Genomic DNA, 24,955 nt, shown 5'->3' with positions numbered 1-24,955 from the left:
ACTATAAGGATTAATAAGTGAATCTAGAAAAATTACTAAACACAAGGTCAGGACACAAAAACAAATTGTTTTATGTACCATCAACAATTAGAAAATTAACCTTTAAAACTACATTATTTACTATAGCATCAAAACCCAAATACCTAGGAATAAATCTCGTGAAAAATTCATGCACTGAGAAATGTAAAACATTATTCAGAGAAAGTTTTAAAGACTGGATAAAAGGAGAATATACCATGTAGATTAGAAGACTCAATAGTGTAAAGATGTCAGTTCTCCCTCAATTAATCTGTAGTAATGCAATCACAATCAAAATTCCCAGCAAGGTATTTTGTGAATATTGAAGAGCTGACTACAAAATGTATATGGATATAGAAAAGACCTACAATAGCCAAGGCAATCTTGAGAAAGAAGAACCAAGTTATGAAAGTTATATAAGATATCAAGATATTGCTATGGAAATCAACACAGCATAGTATCGACACAGGATACATACACAAATAGAATACAAAACCTAGAAACAAATCCACATGAATATGGCTGCCTGCTTTATGACAAAGTTGACACATACAGTGGGGAAAGAAAGATTTTTTAAATAAATGATGCTGGTTCAACTATATATGAACCAAAATGAATCTTGACCACTATAAAATACAGTAATTTTTTTCTAGATGTATGGTAGATCTGTGTGTGTAAAATAAACCAATAAAGCTCTGGGGAAGAAGAAAGTTTCTTTAGCAAGATTTTAAGAAAGCAACCAAACATAAGAAAAACATCAGTTAACTGAACTATGTAAAGATTATGAACTACTGTTCATAAAAAGACATTATTAAGAGAGTGAAAAGGCAATCCAAGGAGGGAAAAGAAATATGATCAGATATTCACATGGCAAATAAATATACATAAAGGGGGTTAACTTCATTGATCATTAGGAAGATGCAAATTAAGGCCACACTGTACCCATCAGAATGACTAAAATGAAATACCAACTGTGAGTGAAGATGTAGAGCCTGGCTTGTTGGAGGGTAAATTGATTCAACCACTCTGGAAAACTTTTGGCAGTATATACCTAAATTGAACAAAACCCTCCAATTTTTCTCCTAAGTATGTATTATAAGAAACAAGAAAAAATGTTTACACCTTAACTGATAAGACATATACAAGAAATATCACAAAAGCAGTATTTGTAATAGGCAAACACAGTAAACCCAAATGTCCATCAACGATAGAACGGATTTCAGAGATTTGCTAAAAGGATTCACAGGACTCAGAAACTGTTATACTCACAGTTACAATTATAGCAAAAGGATATAGCTCAGAACTGCAAACTCACTATTCTTGCCTGAAGTTCAGTAGCTTAATAAATAAATGCTTCTCAGTTTGTTGTGTGCCTTTGAATCCCAGAGCACTGAAATGGTTGTTTTTGACTGTTTTGTCCAGCTTTATTAGGACAGAATTTGTTGACCTCCTGTAATATCAAAAGTCAAAAGTCTGACAGTAATTTTTGAGGGAAAAAAAAAGATGAACTTTGCTTCCAAGACCTGTGAAACATTATGAAGTATAATGAGAGTCCCAAAAGAGAAGGAGAGAAAGGGGAGCAAAAATATTAAAAAATATAATGGCCAAAAACTTCCCAAATTTGATTAAAAATGTTAATCTACAGACCCCGGAAGCCAAACAATCCCCAAGTAAAAGTAACACAAAAAGGGAATTCCCTAGCAGTCCAGTGGTTAGGACTCAGCATTCATTGCCGAGGGGGCAAGTTCAATCCCTGGTCAGGGAAATAAGATCCCACAAACTGCAGGGCATGGCCAAAAAAAATGTAACACAGAAAGATCCACACCTAGACACATTATAGCATAGTCAAACTGTTGAAAGACAAAGAGAAAATCTCTAAAGCGGCAAGAAAAAGGGAATGAATTACCGTTTACATCAGGGACTGACAGACTTATTCCATAAAGGAACATACAGTACATAGTAAATATTTCAGGTAAGGTTGTCTGTGGTGCAACTACTCAACTCTGCCATTGTAGAACAAAAGCTGTCACATTCAATGGGCATTGTCATGGTCCAACAGAATTTTACATTTGAATTTCATATAATTTTCATGTGTCACCAAATACCTTCTTTTGATATTTTCCAACCTTTTAAAAATGTAAAAAACATTCTTAGTATACAGACCACATAAAAACACGCAGTAGGCCAGATTAGGCCTGTGGGCCATAGTTTGCAGACCCCCTGACATCAAGAGAACAATAATACTTATTAACAGCTGACTTCCTGTCAGATACAATGGATGCCAGACAATATAATGACATATTAAAATGCTGAAAAATCTATGAAAAAAACAGAATGCACACTGAATATTTTATATACCAAATTTTAAGCCGAAGAGACCCACCAACAGTTTCCTTGTATTTCCATGTCAACTCTTCTTATAACTGTATTAATTAGGTAAGTTGGAAATCAGCATTGTTTTTTTTAAGCATTCACAAGTTTATAGATATAAAAGCATGCTACAGATTACAACATACAACACACAAAAATAGGTCAGAAATAAATGCCAAACAAAGGTCACTGTGTCTAATTAATACTCATGATATCATAACGGTCAGCTTGGCAAAAGAAGGCAAAGATTTAACACACTGTCATCATATATTATGGATACCTTTAGTGAATGCTACTTATTTTAATAATTATATGACACACAAGAGGGTAGGTTCTGGGTACTTTGGTCAAAACACTATTAGGAACCTGTCAAAACCATAAAAATGAGCCTGGAAAATCTTACGAATCCAGAAAGCAAACAGTGTCCATGTGACTACAGTTAGAACTTACTTCCTTTTCATGTGCAGAGCAAATCATGCCTCAAAGTGCCTGTGTATTATGCCCAAAATGCCTGACAAACAGCTCTATCCATTCCATCCACCTCAACTCCCAAGAGGAAACACTGATTAAAGCAAAGGAAGCAGAAGCGCTGGACTGTGGAACAAATAAGGGGCTGATGAGATAGAATATATGTTTGTTAAATGAAAACATATTTTGAGAGTAAGTAAGAAGGGATAGGAAAACTGAATGCAGCAGGGAAGTGTTTAAAGAGAATTCTTTGGATTATTAGATCACCATACAGACAGAAGATGGTATAGTAAGGAATATTGAGTCCTTGAATCTCTATCAGGATTCCGGGAAGGTGAGCTTATAAAAGAAAATCTGCAAATTGCAAAACTAAAATTCTTCACTCACAAGAATATTAAGTATATCTTTATTGAAATAAGTGTTCTATTTAAATATACCTAAAGACTTTTAAATAAATTTAATCAGATTACTTTATTTATATTAAAATGAGATCAGGCCCTCTAAAAGGATGCACATTTTGAGTAGAGGGTAGAATGTCAGGCAGGGATGTAAGACAAGAGAAAGGTCATTTTTATGTACGAAGAACTAATAGTACTACTAGAAGGTTAAGGTCACTGTGTAAGGCCAACTTTGTGGTTTTGCTTCAGTGTATTAGGGGTGGAGACCTTTCTGATGGTGCTTAATTAGCAAACTAAAGTTGTAATCTATGACATGGCCACATGAGACAGGCAACAAATCTCAGAGAAAATGACTAAGAAGAAGAAATTGTTCTACACTACTTCAAACAGAGGGTCCTAATGAATGCTAGGATGCAGAGATAGTCAGATTGGACAATATATGAATATGTATGTACTGTTTTATATTTCCAAATCCTCATCTCAAGACTGTATTTTCTTGCTTTGGAAACAGGACAGAGTGCTGCCCACTAGCTACAGCAAGGGGGGAAAAAAAGAGATCTTTCTTTTCAAAAGGAGGAGTGAACCAGTCCCCCCATGTCAAAAAAGAAAGAGAGTTAAACTGTGGTGTAAAATCTGGGGGAGATAGGAAAGTAAAGGACATTTAGCTTAATTTAGCAACACCAAGAGCTTAGAGAAAGAGAATAAGCACATCTATTAACTCAACAACACTTCTTCTATGACACTGTAGAGTGACGCTAGTAACTCTGTATTCCTCACATAAATGTTCTTTTTAACCAAATCTTTGCAAGAAGCAAAATTGCTCAGAAACTGCAAAGAGGCAGTAAAGCAGCACTTAAGCTGGTTTCTAAGACTGCACTGCAGGGTCTAACAGGGACACAGTAACCCTAAGAAAATTATCTGCTTTGGGCAGTAAGAAGGAAGAAGGTACATTAATTAGTCCATTAACTTATTAATTAAATTTAAAAGGGATCTGATAATCTGGTCTAGGGTCAAAAAGGCCCAAGAATTTTAACCATCTGGAAGGAGGTTTTAGAATTTCTCACATGGTATCAAAAACACTACAACATTCTTCATTTCAATTTGAATTCTTACCAAATGAAGAATGATTACAGAATTACTTCTACATTTAGCAATTATAGGCAACGGGTTGCATCAGAAAAATACTAGTTTGAAACTCTTAACTTTGTAAGCTAAAGAAACTGTGGGGAAAAATTCAGAGAACTAGGGCCAAAAATTAAAAATTAATGAAAAATTATTTTTATATGGGCTTCCCTGGTGGCGCAGTGGTTGAGAGTCCGCCTGCCGATGCAGGGGACACAGGTTCGTGCCCCGGTCCGGGAAGATCGCACATGCTGCGGAGCGGCTGGGCCCGTGAGCCGTGGCTGCTGAGCCTACGCGTCCGGAGCCTGTGCTCCGCAATGGGAGAGGCCACAACAGTGAGAGGCCCGCGTACCGGGGGAAAAAAAAAAAAAAAATTATTATAACAGTTTATTAAAATGAGCAGCATGGTGTGTCTATATTTACACTAAAAATATGTCTTGGAGAAGCAATAACTTGACAACACATTATGTGTGTGCCCACAACACATACATTTGTTCAAAGAAAATACACGTTGAGCATCAACTGTGTTCCAGGCAGCCCTAGGCACTAGAGACTGTGATTCACACAGCACGCAGGATTTCGTGAAACTTAAAATGGAGACCACTTATCCCCCATTAACTAATAACCAGTTACCTCCTGCAGTAAAGCATTATGAAGAAAAAGGAAATGCAATGAAAAAGAATAAAATAGAGGATAAAAACACAGGCAGTTTTTTAACCTGTTCCATCCAAAATGTAATTTTAACTGTGCCAAAAGAATTAAAAACTTTAAAAAGGGTATAGCAAAGTCATATGTAAGGCTAATAGTCATCCTCTAAAGTTCTCTATTTTCTAAACCTAACTTGGGAACAAAGTTTATCTGAACCCAAAGGGATTCTCTGGTAAGGCTGGTGATTGGGAAGGGTTAACCAAAGATTTTTTTTTTTGCAGTACGCAGGCCCCTCACTGTTGTGGCCTCTCCCGTTGCGGAGCACAGGCTCCGGACGTGCAGGCTCAGCGGCCACGGCTCACGGGCCCAGCTGCTCCATGGCATGTGGGATCTTCCCAGACCGGGGCACGAACCCGTGTCCCCTGCATCGGCAAGCGGACTCTCAACCACAGTGCCACCAGGGAAGCCCTAACCAACGATTTTTAAAAAACAATTTAAGTCAACTGAACTGTAAGGCCAATTAAAAAATACCTTTACTAAAACTAAGTGTTAAGTAGTTACTAGGCACCTAAAATCTGCACCCCAATCTTTTCTTCAGCATCTCCCTTCCCTCTAACCACACTATATATCAAACATCCAAGTTCTTACTAAGAAATTCAATGGCTTCTACAAAGAAATGGCTGTAGGTCAGCTATCAAAAACGGAAATCGGGGCATTCTTACATTCATCACTGTCATTGTTAAACGGTACTTACTAATCTCCTGTTACTATGTTCTTAAGTCAAAGGTCATTACACCCATACAAAGGAAGTTACAAACTTCAACAAAGCTTTGCAATAATTTCTTAAAGACTTCTTAAAGATTTTCCTAGATATACAGACTGTAGTTCATTCACAGCACTCCCGAGATTCTGGGAGTGGCCCTGCTACCCAGGAATATTTAATAAGCAGGTATTTAGTTGCAGGTGGTTCACAGTCTACACAGTGGAAACAACCCAATGGTAAACAGTCTTAAATTATTGTCAAGAGCTACTCTCAAATACATACCTAGACATATAGCTCTGGGGACATATGCTTAACAATGTCTCTGCTCTCATAAACAAGGACCTAGTTCAGCAATACTTACAGTTAACATTGGAGTTGTCAATAGGCCCCATGCAAAGAATTCAAGGAAGATGACAAGAGCAGCATGGTGTACACTTGGTCGGCCAAAGCCTTGTAGCTAAAAAAGGAAGGAAATTATTATGAAAAATAGTAAACAGCTATAAGAAACTCATTATCCTAAAATGGTATCTAACATACACACACACACACACACAAACTGTATAAAATAAACTTAGGACCTACCTATATTATTTAAGATAAAACTTAATTCTGTGGTATCTCTGATTTCTTCATCTTCCCTAATCATGGAAGGTGCCATTGATGAGACTTTCTACTTGTCCCATCAATGCAAATCACTGGAACTTTGGTAGGAAATCAACTGCTTCTTCAAGAGACTGGAGTTCCAGGACCTGAATATTCTGTCTGAACACATTAATTATGTGTTCCTTAGGAATTTGGCCTAAGCCTGAAGTTTCCCTTGCTACACAAGAGTGGTAGGCAGGGGATATGCTCAAAAGCTTCAGGGGCAGCACAGATGACGTAAAATTATAGGAGGTAGGGAAGAACAATAAGGACTAGGTCAAATCTGAAAACACACTTTGATACCTCAAGGTGTCAAAATCCAGCTTTCTGTTTCTGTTTTGTTTGAAAAACTGTGCCTATTCTGCTAGTTTTCTGCAGTTTATGACTTCTGGAGATAAAACCTAAAAGTCCACTCAATTTAATGTTCTTTGACTCTGTGCCAATGGTTTTTACAAAATCAAGTGCTGTACTAGCATTTTGTAATAACTGGAAGTGATACTTACAAAAGACTTTGCAAAATCCCCATTATTCCTAAGCTTATATTTTTAAGACTTCAAAAGGTAAAAGCACATCTGCATGGTTTAATTAGAATCTAATCATGAGGAAATGATCAAATTCAGATTGTGAGACATTCTACAAGACAACTGGCCTGGTCTCCTTAAAAATGTCAATGTCGGGGCTTCCCTGGTGGCGCAGTGGTTGAGAGTCCGCCTGCCGATGCAGGGGACATGGGTTTGTGCCCTGGTCCGGGAAGATCCCACATGCCGCGGAGTGGCTGGACCCGTGAGCCATGGCCACTGAGCCTGCGCGTTCGGAGCCTGTGCTCCGCAACGCGAGAGGCCACAACAGTGAGAGGCCCACGTACCACACACACACACACAAAAGTCAATGTCATAAAAGACCAAAGTAAAGGTAGGAGACTTGTACAAATTAAAGGAAACAAGAGTCATAGAAAACAAATGGGGGATACTGAACTGGATCCTGGATAAAAAGGAGACAAGAGGAAAAAATTTCAATATGTACTATATATTAGATAATCATTTGGCATTGAGACAGGAAGGGGGCAGGGCACAACCTTTAAAAGAATGACATGGCCTGAGGACACGATAAACTGGTTAGAACCAACTAGGTTCAAGATGGCGCACAAGTCGACTTCCACTAGACCTTGAGCCTCAGTATATGCTCACTGTAACACATCAGCACACTAAATGACACACCCACAGGTGCCATAACAGTTCCAAGGCTGACCATAAAAGGTCAACAAGTGGGAAATGGCCCAATTCCTGGAAATCCCCATCCCTTCCCCAAAATAGCTGGAATACTCCTCCCACTCATTAGGCTATGAAATTACCTACCCCTATAAAAACTGACAACCCCGTACCCTGGTGCCTCTCTCACCTTCTGAGATGGTCCACTCTGTATATGGAGTGTGTTTCTACCTGAATAAACTTTCTTTCACTTTACTATGGCTTGCTCTTGAATTCTTTCCTGTGCAAAGCCAAGAACCCACACTTGGTGGCTGTCCCAGGGACTCGCCTGAGATAGGAGGTGACCATCCTCTCACTCCCGCTATCTTTCCTGCAACAGCCTTAATGTTACTGCAACTTGTTGTCAAATGATTTGGCAAAAAAAAAAAAAAAAGGAACATATATACTTTCTAAAGCAAATGTCACAAAATTTAATTTTGTTAAATTGTTGAATTTAGATGAAGGGAATGACTATTCATTTTACTATTCTTTTAATTTTTGTAGTTTTGAAAATTTTCAAAACGGGCCAAGAACAATTGTTATTAAAAATCCAAACTTGTAAATTTCTAGATTTTTGCAATGTCTAATAATAAGTAGTTTTAAATGTCACTAAATAAGACATTTGAAAAACAGAAAGCATTTTACAAAATTTAAAAGAAAAAGAAGCAATTAAGCATCAAACAACTAAAAAAAAAGATCTTTAATATAACCCAGCCTTCAAACCATGTTTTGAAACAAGGAGGGAAGGGGGTAGAGCACAACCTTTAAAAGAATGACATAGCCTTGGATACAGCATAAACTAGTTAGAACCAACTAGGTCCAAGATGGTGGTAGATTCGACTTCCACTAGACCTTGAATCTCAGTATACACTCATTGTAATACATGAGCATGCTAAATGACATACCCACAGGCGCCATGACAGTTCCGAGGCCAATCACAAAAGGCCAAAAAGTGGGTCGTGGCCCAATTCCTGGAAATCCCCATCATTTTCCCGAAATAGTTGGAATAATCCTCCCACTCGTTAGCCTATGAAATTACCCAGCCCTTAACAACTAGCCACCCCATATTTCAGGGCCTCTTGCCTTCTTAGATGGCCCACACTCTGTCTGTGCAGTGTTTCTCCCTAGGCCGCTCTGACTTTCCAAGACAACTGCATTCTGTCTATGGAATGTGTTATCTCTCTAAATAAATCTACTTACCTATCACTTTGTCTCTCACTGAATTCTTTCTGTGACAAGACATAAAGAACCTGAGCATCATTAAATCCTGAGACCAGGTGTGTGACCTCAATTAAAAGACAGTGGGTTCAAGTCTAGGTTCGAATCCCAGCCTGTGGGTTCAAATCCCATCTGAGCTGTGAGGTTTCAGCTTCATCAGTTCTTTATCAATAGAATAGTGAATGGAAATGGTAGCAACTCATCAGCCTCTGCCTGTGAGGAGACCTTCTGCATCAGTTGTTCCAGCCCCTGGAGTCAGAAACTCTGCCATTGTAATTGTGCCAATAACAGAGTAGCTTTCCATCCTAGCTCCTTCACCCTCTGCAGGGCAGCCAGAGCAACCATTTAAATGTAAATCAGATGTTACTCCTCTGCTCCACCCTCCCTAGCTCCTACTGCACTTGGCCACACATCTAACACATCCAACTGGTCCTACACATCCCTATTCCCTTGTTATGCTCTATTGTTTTCTAGAAGATGTCTAACAAACTTCATTCTGTTTATTGTCTACCTCCCCTGGAATGGGAATGTAAATGCCATGAAGGAAAAGGATTTTTTGTCTGTTTTGTTCAGAGATGTATCCCAAATAGCTCTTCTCTCTATATAACAAGCACTCGACAAAATACACATGATATAGAAGAAGGAGCTCTTCTGAGACTGATGTCTTTTCTCTGGTCTTTTAAACAGCAAACCCCAGAATGTAGAAAAAAATGACCCATATTCCTCAAAGAAACAGTATGGGGTGGGGGGGAGGAACCATATACTACATCAGTATATAGATTAAAACAAATTTAAGAAATATTAACCAAAAGCAATATGTGCACTTTGGGTTTTGACTCAAACTAACTGGAAAAAAACTGAGTCAACTGTGAAATAAAATTCGTATTTTATGCCAAGACAAGAAAAATTTAAACATAAAAAATTTTCTCTGCCATTTGGCACCCCCTCTCTCCCCACTGTGGATTGTGTATCTGCATTATGCATCAACCAAACCTTCCCCATCAGCAGAAATTTCCCCTCAACCATGAAGAACAACATTCTCCTAAGTCAACTCCTTAAAGATAACATTCTTTTCTTGATAAGGTGTCACATGGCACTCAGATCTGGATTGTGTGAACTGTCAATAATATGTCATTTGATGGACAACGCTCTGTCTCAAAAAAGCTTAATATAACTGTGTCTTGACTTCTGATGGGCCAAACAGTTCTCAGAGTTTTCTGAGATGCTCTTCCCAGTTATAATCCTCAAATTTGGCTCAAAATTTTCCATTTCTTTCTTAGATCGACTGATTAATTTTTCATCAACACAGTCATGGAAATTTGAAAATGGAATATTAAATGATACTCAAGACTTATACTCATTGTAATAATGGTACTGAAGTAAGATTTTTTAAAATATCCTCACACCTTAGAGCCACATGCTAATGTATTAAATTTTGAAATAAGAAGATATCTGTAATCTGTTTTAAAATCCACAGCATGAAAACAAAAGCAGAAGTGGTGGCAAAAATAACTTTTAAAAAAGTAAATGGGTTATATGCATTTACTAATAATTTCCAAATTATTTGGGTGGAAATTCTGATAGTTACCCACCCCACACTGCAAAAAAACTACTCTCAAACTGCGAGTGAATATGTCAACAAATAGCCTAACTATTCCTTTTAAATCATTTTGTTTATCAAGCATCATGCACACAAGAATTAAAAACAAAACAAAACAAAAAAACCCTCTGAAAACCACCCACAGTAGAAAGCATAGGCGGGCCACCCTATTTCTCATTTGCAATTTCTGTGATTTAGTGCTTCTTTCCCAGGCAAGCTCTATTTATGGAGACCACTGGAAAAGAGATCCATGTGGCTGCAATGCTGATTAAATATAAAAACAGGTACACACTTTTGTCTGTGTGCACATATCATTATATAATTATGCTATTTTTAACACCTTGCAAAAAATAGACAACCCACCTTTTGTTCAAACATTAAAAGCTTACATCTGTCAGTGAGAAATTGTTTAAATTAACAAACACCTCTTCTAAAATGCAAACACTTTCTTTCACCTCTACATAAACTACTTTAATTGAATTATCATTCATCCCTAGCAAATACCAATGTGGCATGACAGCCGGGCCCTGGTATGGTGGGAACTTTGTGTGGGCAACTGGATATGAAATGGTGACAAAAATAAATCTGCTTTCCTTCCAATTCTTCCTAAGCTCTTGGTGGCTAGTATGCTAATGAAAAAAGTGACACAGGCTTCTCCTTTAAATTATGAGCTAATTAGAAAGTATTTATCAAAGCTTAACTGATTATTTCTTGTTGAACATTATCTAGTGCAGCCTCTCTGGATCAGTTCAATGTCTCCCCTCTCCATTTTGCCTCTTTATAAATCAGTATGGAACATCTTGAGATGTTTAGAAGCAGAGGATGAAAAGTGTGTGATGATGTTTTTACACACTCACATTACCGTCTCTCCCACAGATGATCCTGCCTTGACTCCTCTTCACTGCCCCCTCCAAATCTTTCTTGACACTACACTCAGAGTGATCATTCTAAAATACAAATCTTATTCTATTACTCCTGTAGAAGACTGCAAAAAATGAGCTATAGGTTCCTCCCATTCCTGTACACAAAACCTTTCTACAACATGACTGTGCTGTCAGTTCCATCAAAAGGTACAGTCTATTTCTCCACTTCCCTAGATCTGGGGTGGTTTAATAACTTGATCTAACCAACAGATAGGTAAAGTAACAACACGGACTTCTGACATAGGCCTCCAGAGGCCTTCTAGACCACATGAAGAAATACCATCTAGGCATAGGAGAATGAGAGCATATGAGGCCCTCCAGACCAACCAGTGAATAGCCATTGCCAACTGCCTGATACAGGGGCAAGGCCAGTTGAGATCATCCAACTCCAATCAAGCCTGCAGATGACTAAAGAAGTATGAGTAACTCCAAAAAAATCCAGTGAAGAACCCCACACTGAGCCTAGCCCAAACTGCTAACCCAAAGAATATTTGTTTTAAGCCACTAAATTTTGGGGTAGTTTCTTATGTAGCAAATAGTAACTGATACAACTCCCCACCCCGTTGCCCTCATGATTAATTTTAAACTCTTAAGATTATTTTTGAGTCTCTTTTGTAACTCTCCAATATCATCCTTAGTCCAAACATAACTCAATGAAAAATGTGTGAGATTACCCTTCATCACAAACATCATTTTTTACTATTTTATTTAAAAGAGTAGATTGTGTAGTCACTATATGTTATAGACATTTGTGATTAGAAAGAGCAAACACAAATGTCTGAGAAATCATTTTTTGAACGCTAGACTACAAAAAAAAACACAACACTTCACAGTATCAGTGGTGTTCGGAAGCAGGGGAACGTGGGTGACAAATGACTTAAAATATAAGCATGTGAAACATGTTACAACATGAATGAACCTTGAGGACACTATGCTAAGTGAAATAAACCAATCACAAAAAAAAAACAAGTACTTTTTGATTCCACTAATATGTGGTATCTAAAGTAGAAGAACACATAGAAACAAAAGGTATGAGACTTCCCTGGTGGCGCAGTGGTTAAGAAACCACCTGTCAATGCAGGGGACACGGGTTCAAGCCCTTGTCCAGGAAGATCCCACATGCTGCGGAGCAACTAAGCCCGTGAGCCACCACTACTGAAGCCCACGTGCCTAGAGCCCGTGCTCCGCAATAAGTGAAGCCACCGCAATGAAGCCCGCTCACTGCAACAAAGAGTAGCCCCTGCTTGCTGCAACTAGAGAAAGCCCGTGTGCAGCAGTGAAGACCCAACGCAGCCAAAAAATAAATAATTTTTTTTAAAAAAACAAAAACAAAAGGTAGAATGATGGATGCCAAAGCCACAGGCCAGGGTAGGAGGAAAGAGGAAATTGTTGTTTAATGGGTATAAGTTTGGTTTGCAAGATGAAAATGTTCTGTCGATTAACAATGCAAATATAGTTAATACTACTGAACTGTACACTTAAAATTTACCATTTTATCCATTTTTATATTATGTGTATTTTACCACAATTAAAGAAAAATGTATATATACATACATTTACATATATAAGCATGTGGAATATTCGAAATCATGTAAGGGACCCCAAAAGGGCATTCTTCAATAGAAGGAAAGGAAGCCTGTGTGATTAATGATGAGGCATCCATATGGATTAAGACCTATTTCTTTCAAACATAAACTTCAAATAGAAAAAGCCAAGAGCAGTTATAGGTCTAGACTTGTCTTTGAGCTTCCTCTCACATGTAGGGTACTCTAGGGTGCTAAATGCAGGAAGTTTTTAACTCAGTGATGATTTTCCTAGCATATTGAAAGTTAGCTTATAGGTAAATAAAAGGCATTGTCCATAGCATTCTGTTTAAAAGACTGTATACTACCCGTCATAGGAAACAGTAAGCACTGATTTTATTTTTTTAATATAAGGAATTAACATTGTATTGCTTAAGAAGGAAAACAACTTCTAGTCTCAGCTCTCTTTTGTGTGTGTGTGTGTGTGTGTGTGTGTGTGTGTGTACGCGGGCCTCTCACTGTTGTGGCCTCTCCCGTTGCGGAGCACAGGCGCTGGACGCGCAGGCTCAGTGGCCATGGCTCACGGGCCCAGCCGCTCCGCGGCATGTGGGATCTTCCCAGACCAGGGCACGAACCCGTGTCCCCTGCATCGGCAGGTGGACTCTCAACCACTGCGCCACCAGGGAAGCCCCTAGTCTCAGCTCTCTTAAGCCTACTGTGATTCTCTCCTAAGGAGACATGAAAAGGGGTTTAACATCACTCTGGCTATAGTATAGAAGCTTGTAACTAGTCATCAAAACAAGACATGGTGCAAAACAAGTACTCCATGGATTTCATTCAAAGTAGGACACAGCAACAAACCAATGAATCACTGCACATATACTCCTAAAAGTTAGCTGATGAGCTTTAACACAAAGAACCAAAATATCAAATACATGAAAGGCAGTATTAAGGGAACTACATACTTGGACTTAGCACTTCTCTTCCACCTAATGTTTTATATAACAGTAGAGACTAATGAGTTTATTATCTTTCTGCATTCCTTTTTATGGAATATATACACTTAAAAATATTACAACTGTTACATGAACAAATGAAAGTCATAAAACCTTAAAGTAAGGGAATATACATGTTCTACTCTCCATAGGCAATCACAATGCTAGAAATCTGTCATATATTTTTATGAATGTACATTCACAGGTAAAAACATCCTTTTATATAAATGGTAACAGAATATACATATTACCTTTTTTTTTTTACCTTATTCTATATCTTTCCATGTCACTGTATACAAATAGCTACATGGTATTCCACTGTATGAATATAGCATTATTTTAACCATTCCATATTGATCGTTATCAATGGAGTTTCCACTTTTTCAATGTTGTTGCAATTAATAATTTTCGTTTTAAAACTTTCTGAGATAATTTTAAACTTATAGAAAGCTGTAAAACCAGTAGAGTCCTTGTATACCCCTTACCAGCTTCCCCAAATGTTAACATCTTAAATAACTATGGTACAATTATTCAAACCTGGAAACTAACATTACTACACTACTTTAGCTAATCTACAAATCTTATTTGAATTCACTATTTTCCCCACTAATTTTTTCTTTTTCCTAGTTTAGGACCTAATCCAGGATTTCACACTGCATTTAGGTCTCATGTTTCCTTAAGCTTTTCCAATCTGAGATGATTCCTAAGATTTTTATTTTTTATTTTTCATGATCTTGACACTTTTGAGGAGTTCTGGTATATACTTCACCAGTTATTTTGTAGAATGCCCTTCAGTTTGAATATGTCTAATGTTCTCTCATGATTAGGTTGGAGATACTCATTAAAATTTTTTTATTGGGATATAATTCATATCCCATGAAATTCACCATTTTCAAATATACAATTCAGTGGTTTTTCATATATTCACAAAGTTCTAAAACCATCACCTAAAAAGAAATCTCATATCCATTAGCACTCACTCCCCATTTTCTCCTCACCCCATCCCCTGGTAACTGCTAATCTACCTTCTGTCTCTGTGGATTTGCCTATTCTAGAATCATATATAAATAGAATTCACAAACGTAATCATAAAACGTGTGGCTTATTGTGTCTTGCTGCTTCCATTCGGCACAATATTTTCAAAGTTCATCCATGTTCATTTTTCAGTTCTATGGCCAAACAATATTCCATTGTATAGATATACTGCATTTTGTGTATTCATTCATCAGTTTAATTGACACTTGAGTTTTTTCTACCTTTGGCTATTATGAATAGTGCTGCTATAAACACTGATGTACAAGTTTTTGTAGAAACATAGATTTCCAATTCCCTTGGCTATAACCAAGGAATGGAATTGTTGGGACAATTAATATCCTTTCATATATACAAATGTACAGCATTCTAGGATAAATTCCTGGAAGTAGAATTGCGCCAAAGGTTATATACACACTTTAAATTATAATAAGAACCAATTATAATCAAAAAGCTGTACAAACTGTGGGTAAAAAAAAATACACTTCAACTTACATCAGCTAATTAACTAATATCTCTAACATATAAAATTCTTCTAAAAAATCAAGAAGAAAAAGACTAACAACGCAACAGTAAGATGGGCAAAAGGTAAGCACAAACAGTTCATAGAATAAGATATCAAATAGCACTTCAACAACTTCATTCATAATAAGAAAAATGCAAAATTGAGGTTTACTCAGATAATTTCTCACTATCAGAATAGCAAAACTTCCAAAGTTTCACAATATTCTCTTACACTGCTAATGGGATGAAAAATGGTACAATGTGGCAACATCTAGCAAAATTACTTACATATTTATCCTCCAAAGAAACAATCCCACTTTAGGGATTTGTCCCAAAGACAAAACGGCCAAAATATGAGGTGTCATACACACAAGGCTTTGGGAACACTCTGATAGTGCTTCTGCCTTCACAAGGGACTCGGTTCATTCAGTAAAGTACTGACAGAGTAGACTATAGTAAATCCACACACTGGAGTATTATACAGTAATAAAAGGAGATGTCTACATATTGCTTTGGAGCAATGATCAGAATATGTTGTTAAGTAAAAAAAAGCAAGGCACACAATACTGTGCAATGTACAGTACTTTTTAATCTAAGAGATGATCAAATAATATGAATACCTATGCACACACATATATTTGCTTATATTAAAAAACAAAACACAGGTGGAAAGAAAAATAAGCAACCAAAGAAAAGCAGTTACATACAGAAGGAAGGAGGGAGAGAAATGGAGGCCACAGAGATGGTAGCAAGATTTCATACCTTGTTTTATATATTTGACTTTGGAACCATGTAAATGCGTTACCTAATTCTAAAACAAAATTAAATCCAAATGAAATAAATCAACCTGTGTATCAAGATGTTGTTTAGTTGCTTTAAAACACAGAATTTGAACGCACATCCTTAGAGGCTACATTCTAAGGGTCAAAAAAATCTTGAACTGTTTTAAAGTAATCATGTTGGTACTAATAACATTGTTTTTATTTCCTGAAACTTTCAAATGTAACTAGTAGAACAGAGTAAATAAGGTACTATGCTATTGTCTCTAGGAACCAAGATTTTCTTTGTAAGAGAAAAAGATACAAATATAAAATCAAAGAAGTAAATACTTGAAATCCTAAATCTGGTTTAAAAATATCAGTATAGATTATGATACACATTACCTTAAAGGAAAATAGTTACAATTTCCTAATTCTATTCACTGAAAAGACCTAGAAAAAAATGAGCAAACCCAACAGAAGCGAAGATCTCCTAGAGCCCAGAATGTGGTCTTGAAATATCATTTCCCACTAAAAGAAAATTGAACTTTTTAGACAATGAGCTGATTCCAGGTTTGGGGCAAAATATGTACATGATCCTCAAACATATCTTTCCAAAAGCAAAGATGCTATCACAGACTACAGTCATATCAAAAGGATTCAGGAGCCAACCTGAAGGAAACGGCACTGGGCAAAGACTGAGTAAAAAGAGTAATGTCTGCCACAGATTGAAACATATATATATTCAAATTTGTAAGTCCATCAATCTTTGGTGGATGTTAGAAAACTAAGCCATTATTCTGAAAATTGGTAAATGTGGAGTAAAAAAAAAAAGAGAGAGAAAGAGAAGCATTTATTCTGCTTTTCCATATCTCAGGGTAACCCAGTACTGATTAGCTAAAGTTCTCCTTTTTAAGAATTTCAATAATGAATGAAGAAGGAATGATTAACATATAATCCTCACACTTTGTAATAAGCTCACTTAAATAGTAAATCTAGGCAATAACTATTAATGGCCGTGAAAGTCATTAGGTAAAAGTGAACAAGGTACTTCATGAAGGAATAATCAGACTAACACCTGAAACCTGATCATTCATAACATCACTAAGAGAGTCAAAGATTATTTCTTGCATCATGTGCTACAACAAGAAATAACACCACTTATAACTTATTCTTGCCAAAATAAAATAAAACAAACAAAAGCTTGGATTCAACTCAGTTGATACTTAAGGACCAGTTTACACAAAATGCAGATGAAATAAGACTGTGTTTCAACTGGTGGAGTAGGGGGATGAATATATGAGTGTATTCATAACTGAATATAAATAAAAAACAAAAAAAACTTTTTAAAAGTTACCAAAAATTTTAAAAAGAACCGGTCTCATTAACAGTGTTTGAAAATACCTGTTTCCCCATATTCTAAGACTACAAATAATTTTAAAATCTGTTAGATTTTTAAAATGATTATCATTTTATTTTGCATTTCTCTGATTACAAGTGAAGTTGAGCTTCTTTCCTATGATTATTAGGAATTTATATTTATTTTTCTATGAATTGTCTGTTCATTCTTTGCACACTTTTTTTCATAAAGAGTATAATCTTTCATATTCATTTATAGGACCTGTTTACAATCAATATCAAAGATATTTATATTGTGCAACATTAAATCATTCTCTCTCATCCACTAGCACCCATACCCTTTAAAAATAAAAGATACACCCTCTTTTATCTTTAGTAGAAGATGGTATTTAAGGTGAGAGTTTCAGCCATTTTGACCAGCCAGAATAACCTAGAAGGGTAGAGGGCAATTTCTTCCTACCAAACAGCTGGGATGAGAATGGGATGCAACTTTAGTGGCTGGATACTACTTGCCCCAAAGCTGTTGCAGTAAGAGATGCTGGGACACCGGACAGAAGCCAGAAGAAGGTGAGAATTCCTACCACATCATTCAGTCTCCTGGATCTCTGCCTGCAGGGTGTGTTGGAAACAAGAGTACAGTGTAGTTGAGAGGTCCTGGTGCTCCGGCCACGTGTCAGGCCTGAGCCTCCAAGGTGGCAGGTCAAGACCAGGACATTGGACCACCAGCGACCTCCTGGCCTCACATAATGTCAGTTGGTGAGAGCTCACCTAGAGACCTCTGTCTCAATACTAAGACCCAGCTCCACCCAATGGACAGCAAGCCCCAGTTCTTGATGCCCCATGCCAAACAACTAGCAAGACAGGAACACAACCCCACCCATAAGCAGAGAGGCTGCCTAAAATTGTAAGAAGTTCACAGACACCCCAAAACAGACCACCAGACACAGCCCTGCCCACCAGAAAGACAATATCCAGTCCCACCCACCAGAACACAGGTACCAGTTCCCTCCACCAGGAAGCCTACACAAGCCACGGAACCAAACTCACCCACTGGGGGCAGACACAAAAAACAGCGGTAACTATGAACCTGCAGCCTGCAAAAAGGAGACCCCAACCCCAAACACAGTAAGTTAAACAAAATGAGAAGACAGAGAAGTATGCAGCAGGTGAAGAAGCAAGGTAAAAAAGCCAGCAGACCAAACAAATGAAGAGAAAATAGGCAGTCTACCTGAATAAGAATTCAGAGTAATGACAGTAAAGATGATCCAGGGGCTTCCCAGGTGGTGCAGTGGTTGAGAGTCCGCCTGCCGATGCAGGGGACACGTGTTCGTGCCCCGGTCTGGGAATATCCCACATGCCGTGGAGTGGCTGGGCCCGTGAGCCATGGCCGCTGAGCCTGTGCATCCGGAGCCTGTGCTCCGCAATGGGAGAGGCCACAACAGTGAGAGGCCCGCAAAAAAAAAAAAAATTAAGTACAAAGAGAAAATATTAAAAGCAGCAAGGGAAAAGCAAAAAACTACATACAAGGGAATCTCCATAAGGTTAACAGGTGATCTTTCAGCAGGAACTCTGCAAGCCAGAGGGAGTGGCAGGACATATTTAAAGTAATGAAAGGGAAAAACCTACAACCAAGATTACTGTACCCAGCAAGGGTCTCATTCAGATTCTACAGAGAAATTAAAACTTTTACAGACAAGCAAAAGCTAAAAGAATTCAGCACCACCAAACCAGCTTTACAACAAATGTTAAAGGAACTTCTCTAGGCAGGAAACACGAAGGAAAAGAACTACAAAAACAAACCCAAAACAATTAAGAAAATGGTAATAGGAACACACATATCGATAATTACCTTAGAAGTAAATGGATTAAATGCTCCAACCAAAAGACACAGACTAGCAGAATGGATACAAAAACAAGACCTGTACATATGCTGTCTACAAGAGATCCACTTCAGACCTAGGGACACATAAAGACTAAAAGTGAGGGGATGGAAAAAGATATTCCATGCAAATGGAAATCAAAGAAAGTTGGAGTAGCAATTCTCATATCAGACAAAATAGACTTTAAAATAAAGATTATTTCAAGAGACAGAAAAGGGCACTACATGATAATCAAGGGGTCAATCCAATAGGGAGATATAACGATTGTAAATATTTATGCACCCAACACAGGAGCACCACAATACATAAGTCAAATGCTAACAGCCATTAAAGGGGAAATTGACAGCAACACAATAATAGTAGGGTACTTTAACACCCCACTTTCACCAATGGACAGATCATCCAAAACAAAATAAAAAAGGGAACACAGACTTTAAATGACACATTATACAAGATGAACTTAATTGATATTTATGGGATATTCCATCCAAAAACAACAAAATACACTTTCTTCTCAAGTGCTCATGGAACATTCTCCAGAATAGATCATATCTTGGGTCACAAATCAAGCCTTGGTAAACTTAAGAAAATTGAAATCGTATCAAGTATATTTTCCGACCAGAAAACTATGAGACTAGATATCAATTACAGGAAAAAAATTGTAAAAAATACAAACACATGGGGGCTAAACAATTCGTACTAAGTAACCAAGAGATCACCGAAAAAAATCAAAGAAGAAATCAAAAGATACCTAGAAACAAATGACAATGAAAACACGATGACCCAAAACCTATGGGATGCAGCAAAAGCAGTTCTAAGAGAGAAGTTGATAGCTATACAAGCCTACCTCAAGAAACAAGAAAAATCTCAAATAAACAACCTGACCTTACACCTAAAGCAATTTGAGAAAGAAGAACAAACAAAACTCAAATTTAGCAGAAGGAAAGAAATCATAAATATCAGATCAGAAATGAAGGAAAGGATACCAAAGATCAATAAAACTAAAAGCTGGTTCTTTGAGAAGATATGCAAAATTGTTAAACCATTAGCCAGACTCATCAAGAAAAGCAGGGAGAAGACTCAAATCAACAGAATTAGAAATGAAAAGGAGAAGTAACAACTGACACTGCAGAAATACAAAGGATCATGAGAGATTACTACAAGCAACTATATGCCAATAAAATGGACAAAAATCGACAACTTCTTAGAAAAGCACAACCTTCCAAGACAGAACCAGGAAGAAATAGAAAGTATAAACAGAACAAGCACTGAAATTGAAACTGATTAAAAATCTTCCAACAAACAAAAGCCCAGGATCAGATGGCTTCACAGGCAAATTCTATTAAACATTTAGAGAAAAGCTAACACCAAACCCTCTCAAACTCTTCCAAAATACTGCAGAGGGAGAAGCACTCCCAAACTTATTCTACAAGGCCACCATCACCCTGATACCAAAACCAGACAAAGATGTCACAAAGAAAGAAAACTACAGGCCAATATCACTGATGAACACAGATGCAAAAATCCTCAACAAAATACTAGCAAACAGAATCCAGCAGCACATTAAAAGGATCATACACCATGATCAAGCGAGTTTTATCCCAGGAATGCAAGGATTCTTCAATATACACAAATCATTCAATGTAATAAACCATATTAACAAATTCAAAGAGAAAAACCATATGATCATCTCAATAGATTCAGAAAAAGCTTTTGACAAAATTCAATACCTATTTATGATAAAAACCCTCCAGAAAGTAGGCACAGAGGGAACCTACCTCAACATAATAAAGGCCATATATGACAAACCCAGAGCCAACATCATTCTCCATGGTGAAAAACTGAAACCATTTCCTCTAAGATCAGGAACAAGACAAGGTTGCCCAGTCTCACCACTATTATTCAACATTGTTTTGGAAGTTTTAGCCACAGCAATCAGAGAAGAAAAAGAAATAAAAAGAATCCAAATTGGAAAAGAAGAAGTAAAACTGTCACTGTTACAGATGACATGACACTATACATAGAGAATCCTAAAGATGCTACAAGAAAACTACTAGAGCTAATCAGTGAATTTGGTAGAGTAGCAAAATACAATATTAATGCACAGAAATCTCTTGCATTCCTATACACTAACGACGAAAAATCTGAAAGAGAAATTAAGGAAACACTCCCATTACCACTGCAACAAAAAGAATAAAATACCTAGGAATAAACCTACCTAAGCAGACAAAAGACCTGTATGCAGAGAACTATAAGACACTGATGAAAGAAATTAAAGATGATACAAACAGATGGAGAGATACACCATGTTTTTAAATTGGAAGAATCAACACTGTGAAAATGACTATACTACCCAAAGCAAACTACAGATTCAATGCAATCCCTATCAAACTAAAAATGGCATTTTTCACAGAACTAGAACAAAAAATTTCACAATTTGTATGGAAACAGAAAAGACCCCAAAGAGCTAATGTAATCTTAAGAAAAACAGAGCTGGAGGAATCAGCCTCCCTGACTTCAAGTTATGCTACAGAACTACAGTAATCAAGACAGTATGGTACTGGTACAGAGAAATATAGATCAATGGAACAGGATAGAATGCCCAGAGATAAACCCATGCACACATGGTCACCTTAGCTTTGACAAAGTAGGCAAGAATATGCGATGGAGAAAAGACAGTCTCTTCAATAAATCGTGCTGGGAAAACTGGACAACTACATGGAAAAGAATGCAATTTGAACACTTCCTAACACCATACACAAAAATAAACTCAAAACGGATCAAAGACCTAAATATAAGGCCAGATGCTATAAAACTCTTAGAGGAAAACACAGGCAGAACACTCTATGACATAAATCACAGCAAGATCCTTTTTGACCCACCTCCTAGAGTAATGGAAATAAAAACAAAAATAAACAAGTGGGACCTAAGAAAACTTAAAAGCCTTTGCACAGCAAAGGAAACCATAAACAAGATGAAAAGACAACCCTCAGAATGGGAGAAAATATTTGCAAATGAAGCAACTGACAAAGGATTAATCTCCAAAATGTACAAGCAGTTCATGCAGCTCAATATCTAAAAAACAAACAACGCAATCCAAAAATGGGCAGAACACCTAAACAGACATTTCTTCAAAGATATACAGATTGCCAACAAACACATGAACGGATGCTCAACATCATTAATCATTAGAGAAATGCAAATCAAAACCACAATGAGGTGGGGCTTCCCTGGTGGCACAGTGGTTGAGAGTCCGCCTGCCGATGCAGGGGACACAGGCTCGTGCCCTGGTCCAGGAAGATCCCACAGGCCGCGGAGTGGCTGGGCCCGTGAGCCATGGCCACTGAGCCTGCTCGTCCGGGGCCTGTGTTCCGCAATGGAAGAGGCCACAACAGTGAGAGGCCCGCGTACCGCAAAAAAAAAAAAAAAAAAAAAGAAAAAAGAATTAAAAATCACACTATGTTCTTGAACACAATGCAGCTAGGAATCAGTAACATAAGAAAATTTGGAAAATTCATAAATATGAACATTATTCAACATACTCCTAAATAGCCATGTGTCAAAAAAGAAATCACACAGAAAGTTACAAAACTTTCAGATGAAGGAAAAGGAAAACACAGCATATCAAAGCTTGTTAAATGCAGCTAAAGCAGTGCTTAGAGAGAAACTTACAGCTGTAAATGCCTGATTATTACAGAAGATCTGACATCAACAATCTAACTTTTCCCTGTAAGAAACTAGAAAAGAGAAAACTAAACACAAAGCAAGAAAAAGGAAACAGTAGATTAAAGCAGAAATAAATGCAATACAGAAAAGCAACACAGAAAATCAACAAAATGAAGTTGATATTTATGAAAATATGAAAAAATTGACAAATCTTTGGAAAACCAAAAAAAACTAGAGGAAGACTTAAATTGCTAAAATCAGAAATGAAAGAAAGGTTATAAGGCAGTACTTGGACATGTGTAAGCCAATAAGTTGGATTAACTGGATGAAAGAGACAAATTCCTAGAAATCTACTAAGGCTGAATCATAAAGAAGCAGAACATATGAACAGACCTAGAACTAATAAAGAGATTGAATCAGTGATCAAAAACCTCCTGACAAAGAAAAGCCCTGAACCTGATGGCTTCACTTTAAAGCAAACATTTCTCACAACTGACCACATTTTATCAACATTCTCTATGAAAACAGCATTACCTGTATAAAGCCAGACAAAGACCCTACCAGAAAAGACAACTAGAGACTAATTTTCCTTATGCTGTTGATGCAACAGTTCTTAACAATACGCCAGCAAACCAAATGCAGCAGTATATGAAAAGGGTTATACACCATGACCAAGTGAGATTTATTCATGGAATGTTAAGAATAGTTCACATATAAAAATCAACCAATGGAATACACCACATTAAAATGAAGGGGGGTAAAAACCCACATGCTCCATCTCAACTGATGCAGAAAAAGCATTTGAGAAAATTAACACCCTTTTATGATAAAAAAAAAAGTTCCAAAAAACTAGCATTGAAGGAAATTATCTTATCTCAACATAAAGGCCACATATGAAAAATCCACACCTAATGTCAAAATAGTCAATGGCTGAAAAAACTTTTCCTCTAAGACCAGGAAGAAGAAAAAGATGCCCGCTTTCAGTTTCTATTCAACACAGTAGTGGAAGTTCTAGCCAGACTAATTAGGGAAAAAAAGAAATAAAAGACATCCAAACTGGAAAGGAAGAAGTAAAATTATTTGTTTGAGGATATCATGATCTTACATGGAATCTCAAGGAATCCTGAATAGCCAAAACAATCTTGAAAAAGAACAAAACTGTAGTTCTCACACTTCCTGATTTCAAAACATAGTACAAAGCTAATCAAAACAGTGTGGTACTGGCATAAAGACAGACATATAGACCTAAGGAGTATAATAGAATCCAGAAATGAACACTTGCATAATGGTCAAATCATTTGCAACAAGGGTGCTAAGGCCATTTAATGAAGAAAGGACAGTCTCTTCAACAAACGTGCTGGGGAAGTTGGATATTCACATGTAGACCTTTTCTACCTTACATCATGCACAAAAAATTAACTCAGAATGGATTAAAGCCCTGAACATAAGAGCTAAAACTATAAAACTCTTAGATGACAACATAGGGGAAAAGCTTCATGACACTGGACTTGGCAACGATTTCTTGGATATAACACCAAAAGAAAAAGCAACAAAATAAAAAAATAGATAAATTGGACTTGATCAAAATAGAAAGCTTTTGTGCATTAAAGGACATTACCAACAGAGTAAAAAGACAACGCATAGAAGAAAACATTTGCAAATCACATATCTGATAAGAAATTAACATACAGAGTATATTTTTTAAAAGTCCTACAACTCAAGGACAAAAAAAAAATTGGGCAAAGAACAAATAAATACATGAAAAGACACTGAACATCACTAAGCATTAGGGGAATGAAAATCAAAAGCAAAATGAGATAT

General features: G+C 37.0%; 1 protein-coding gene across 1 annotated transcript in view; it reads right to left on the bottom strand.

Annotated features, from left to right (window-relative positions):
* MFSD14B (major facilitator superfamily domain containing 14B) overlaps positions 1–24,955 on the bottom strand; it is an 81,633-nt gene that overhangs the window by 43,516 nt on the left and 13,162 nt on the right. Inside the window, exon 2 of the mRNA XM_004276824.4 lies at positions 6,149–6,244. Coding sequence (XP_004276872.1) covers positions 6,149–6,244 — 96 coding nt within the window. The remainder of the gene's footprint in view (positions 1–6,148; positions 6,245–24,955) is intronic.

Source organism: Orcinus orca, chromosome 6, assembly GCF_937001465.1.
Source record: "Orcinus orca chromosome 6, mOrcOrc1.1, whole genome shotgun sequence".
NCBI lineage: Eukaryota > Metazoa > Chordata > Mammalia > Artiodactyla > Delphinidae > Orcinus > Orcinus orca.
Note: the sequence above shows the minus strand (reverse complement) of the source record. Positions and strands in the feature narration are given on the sequence as shown.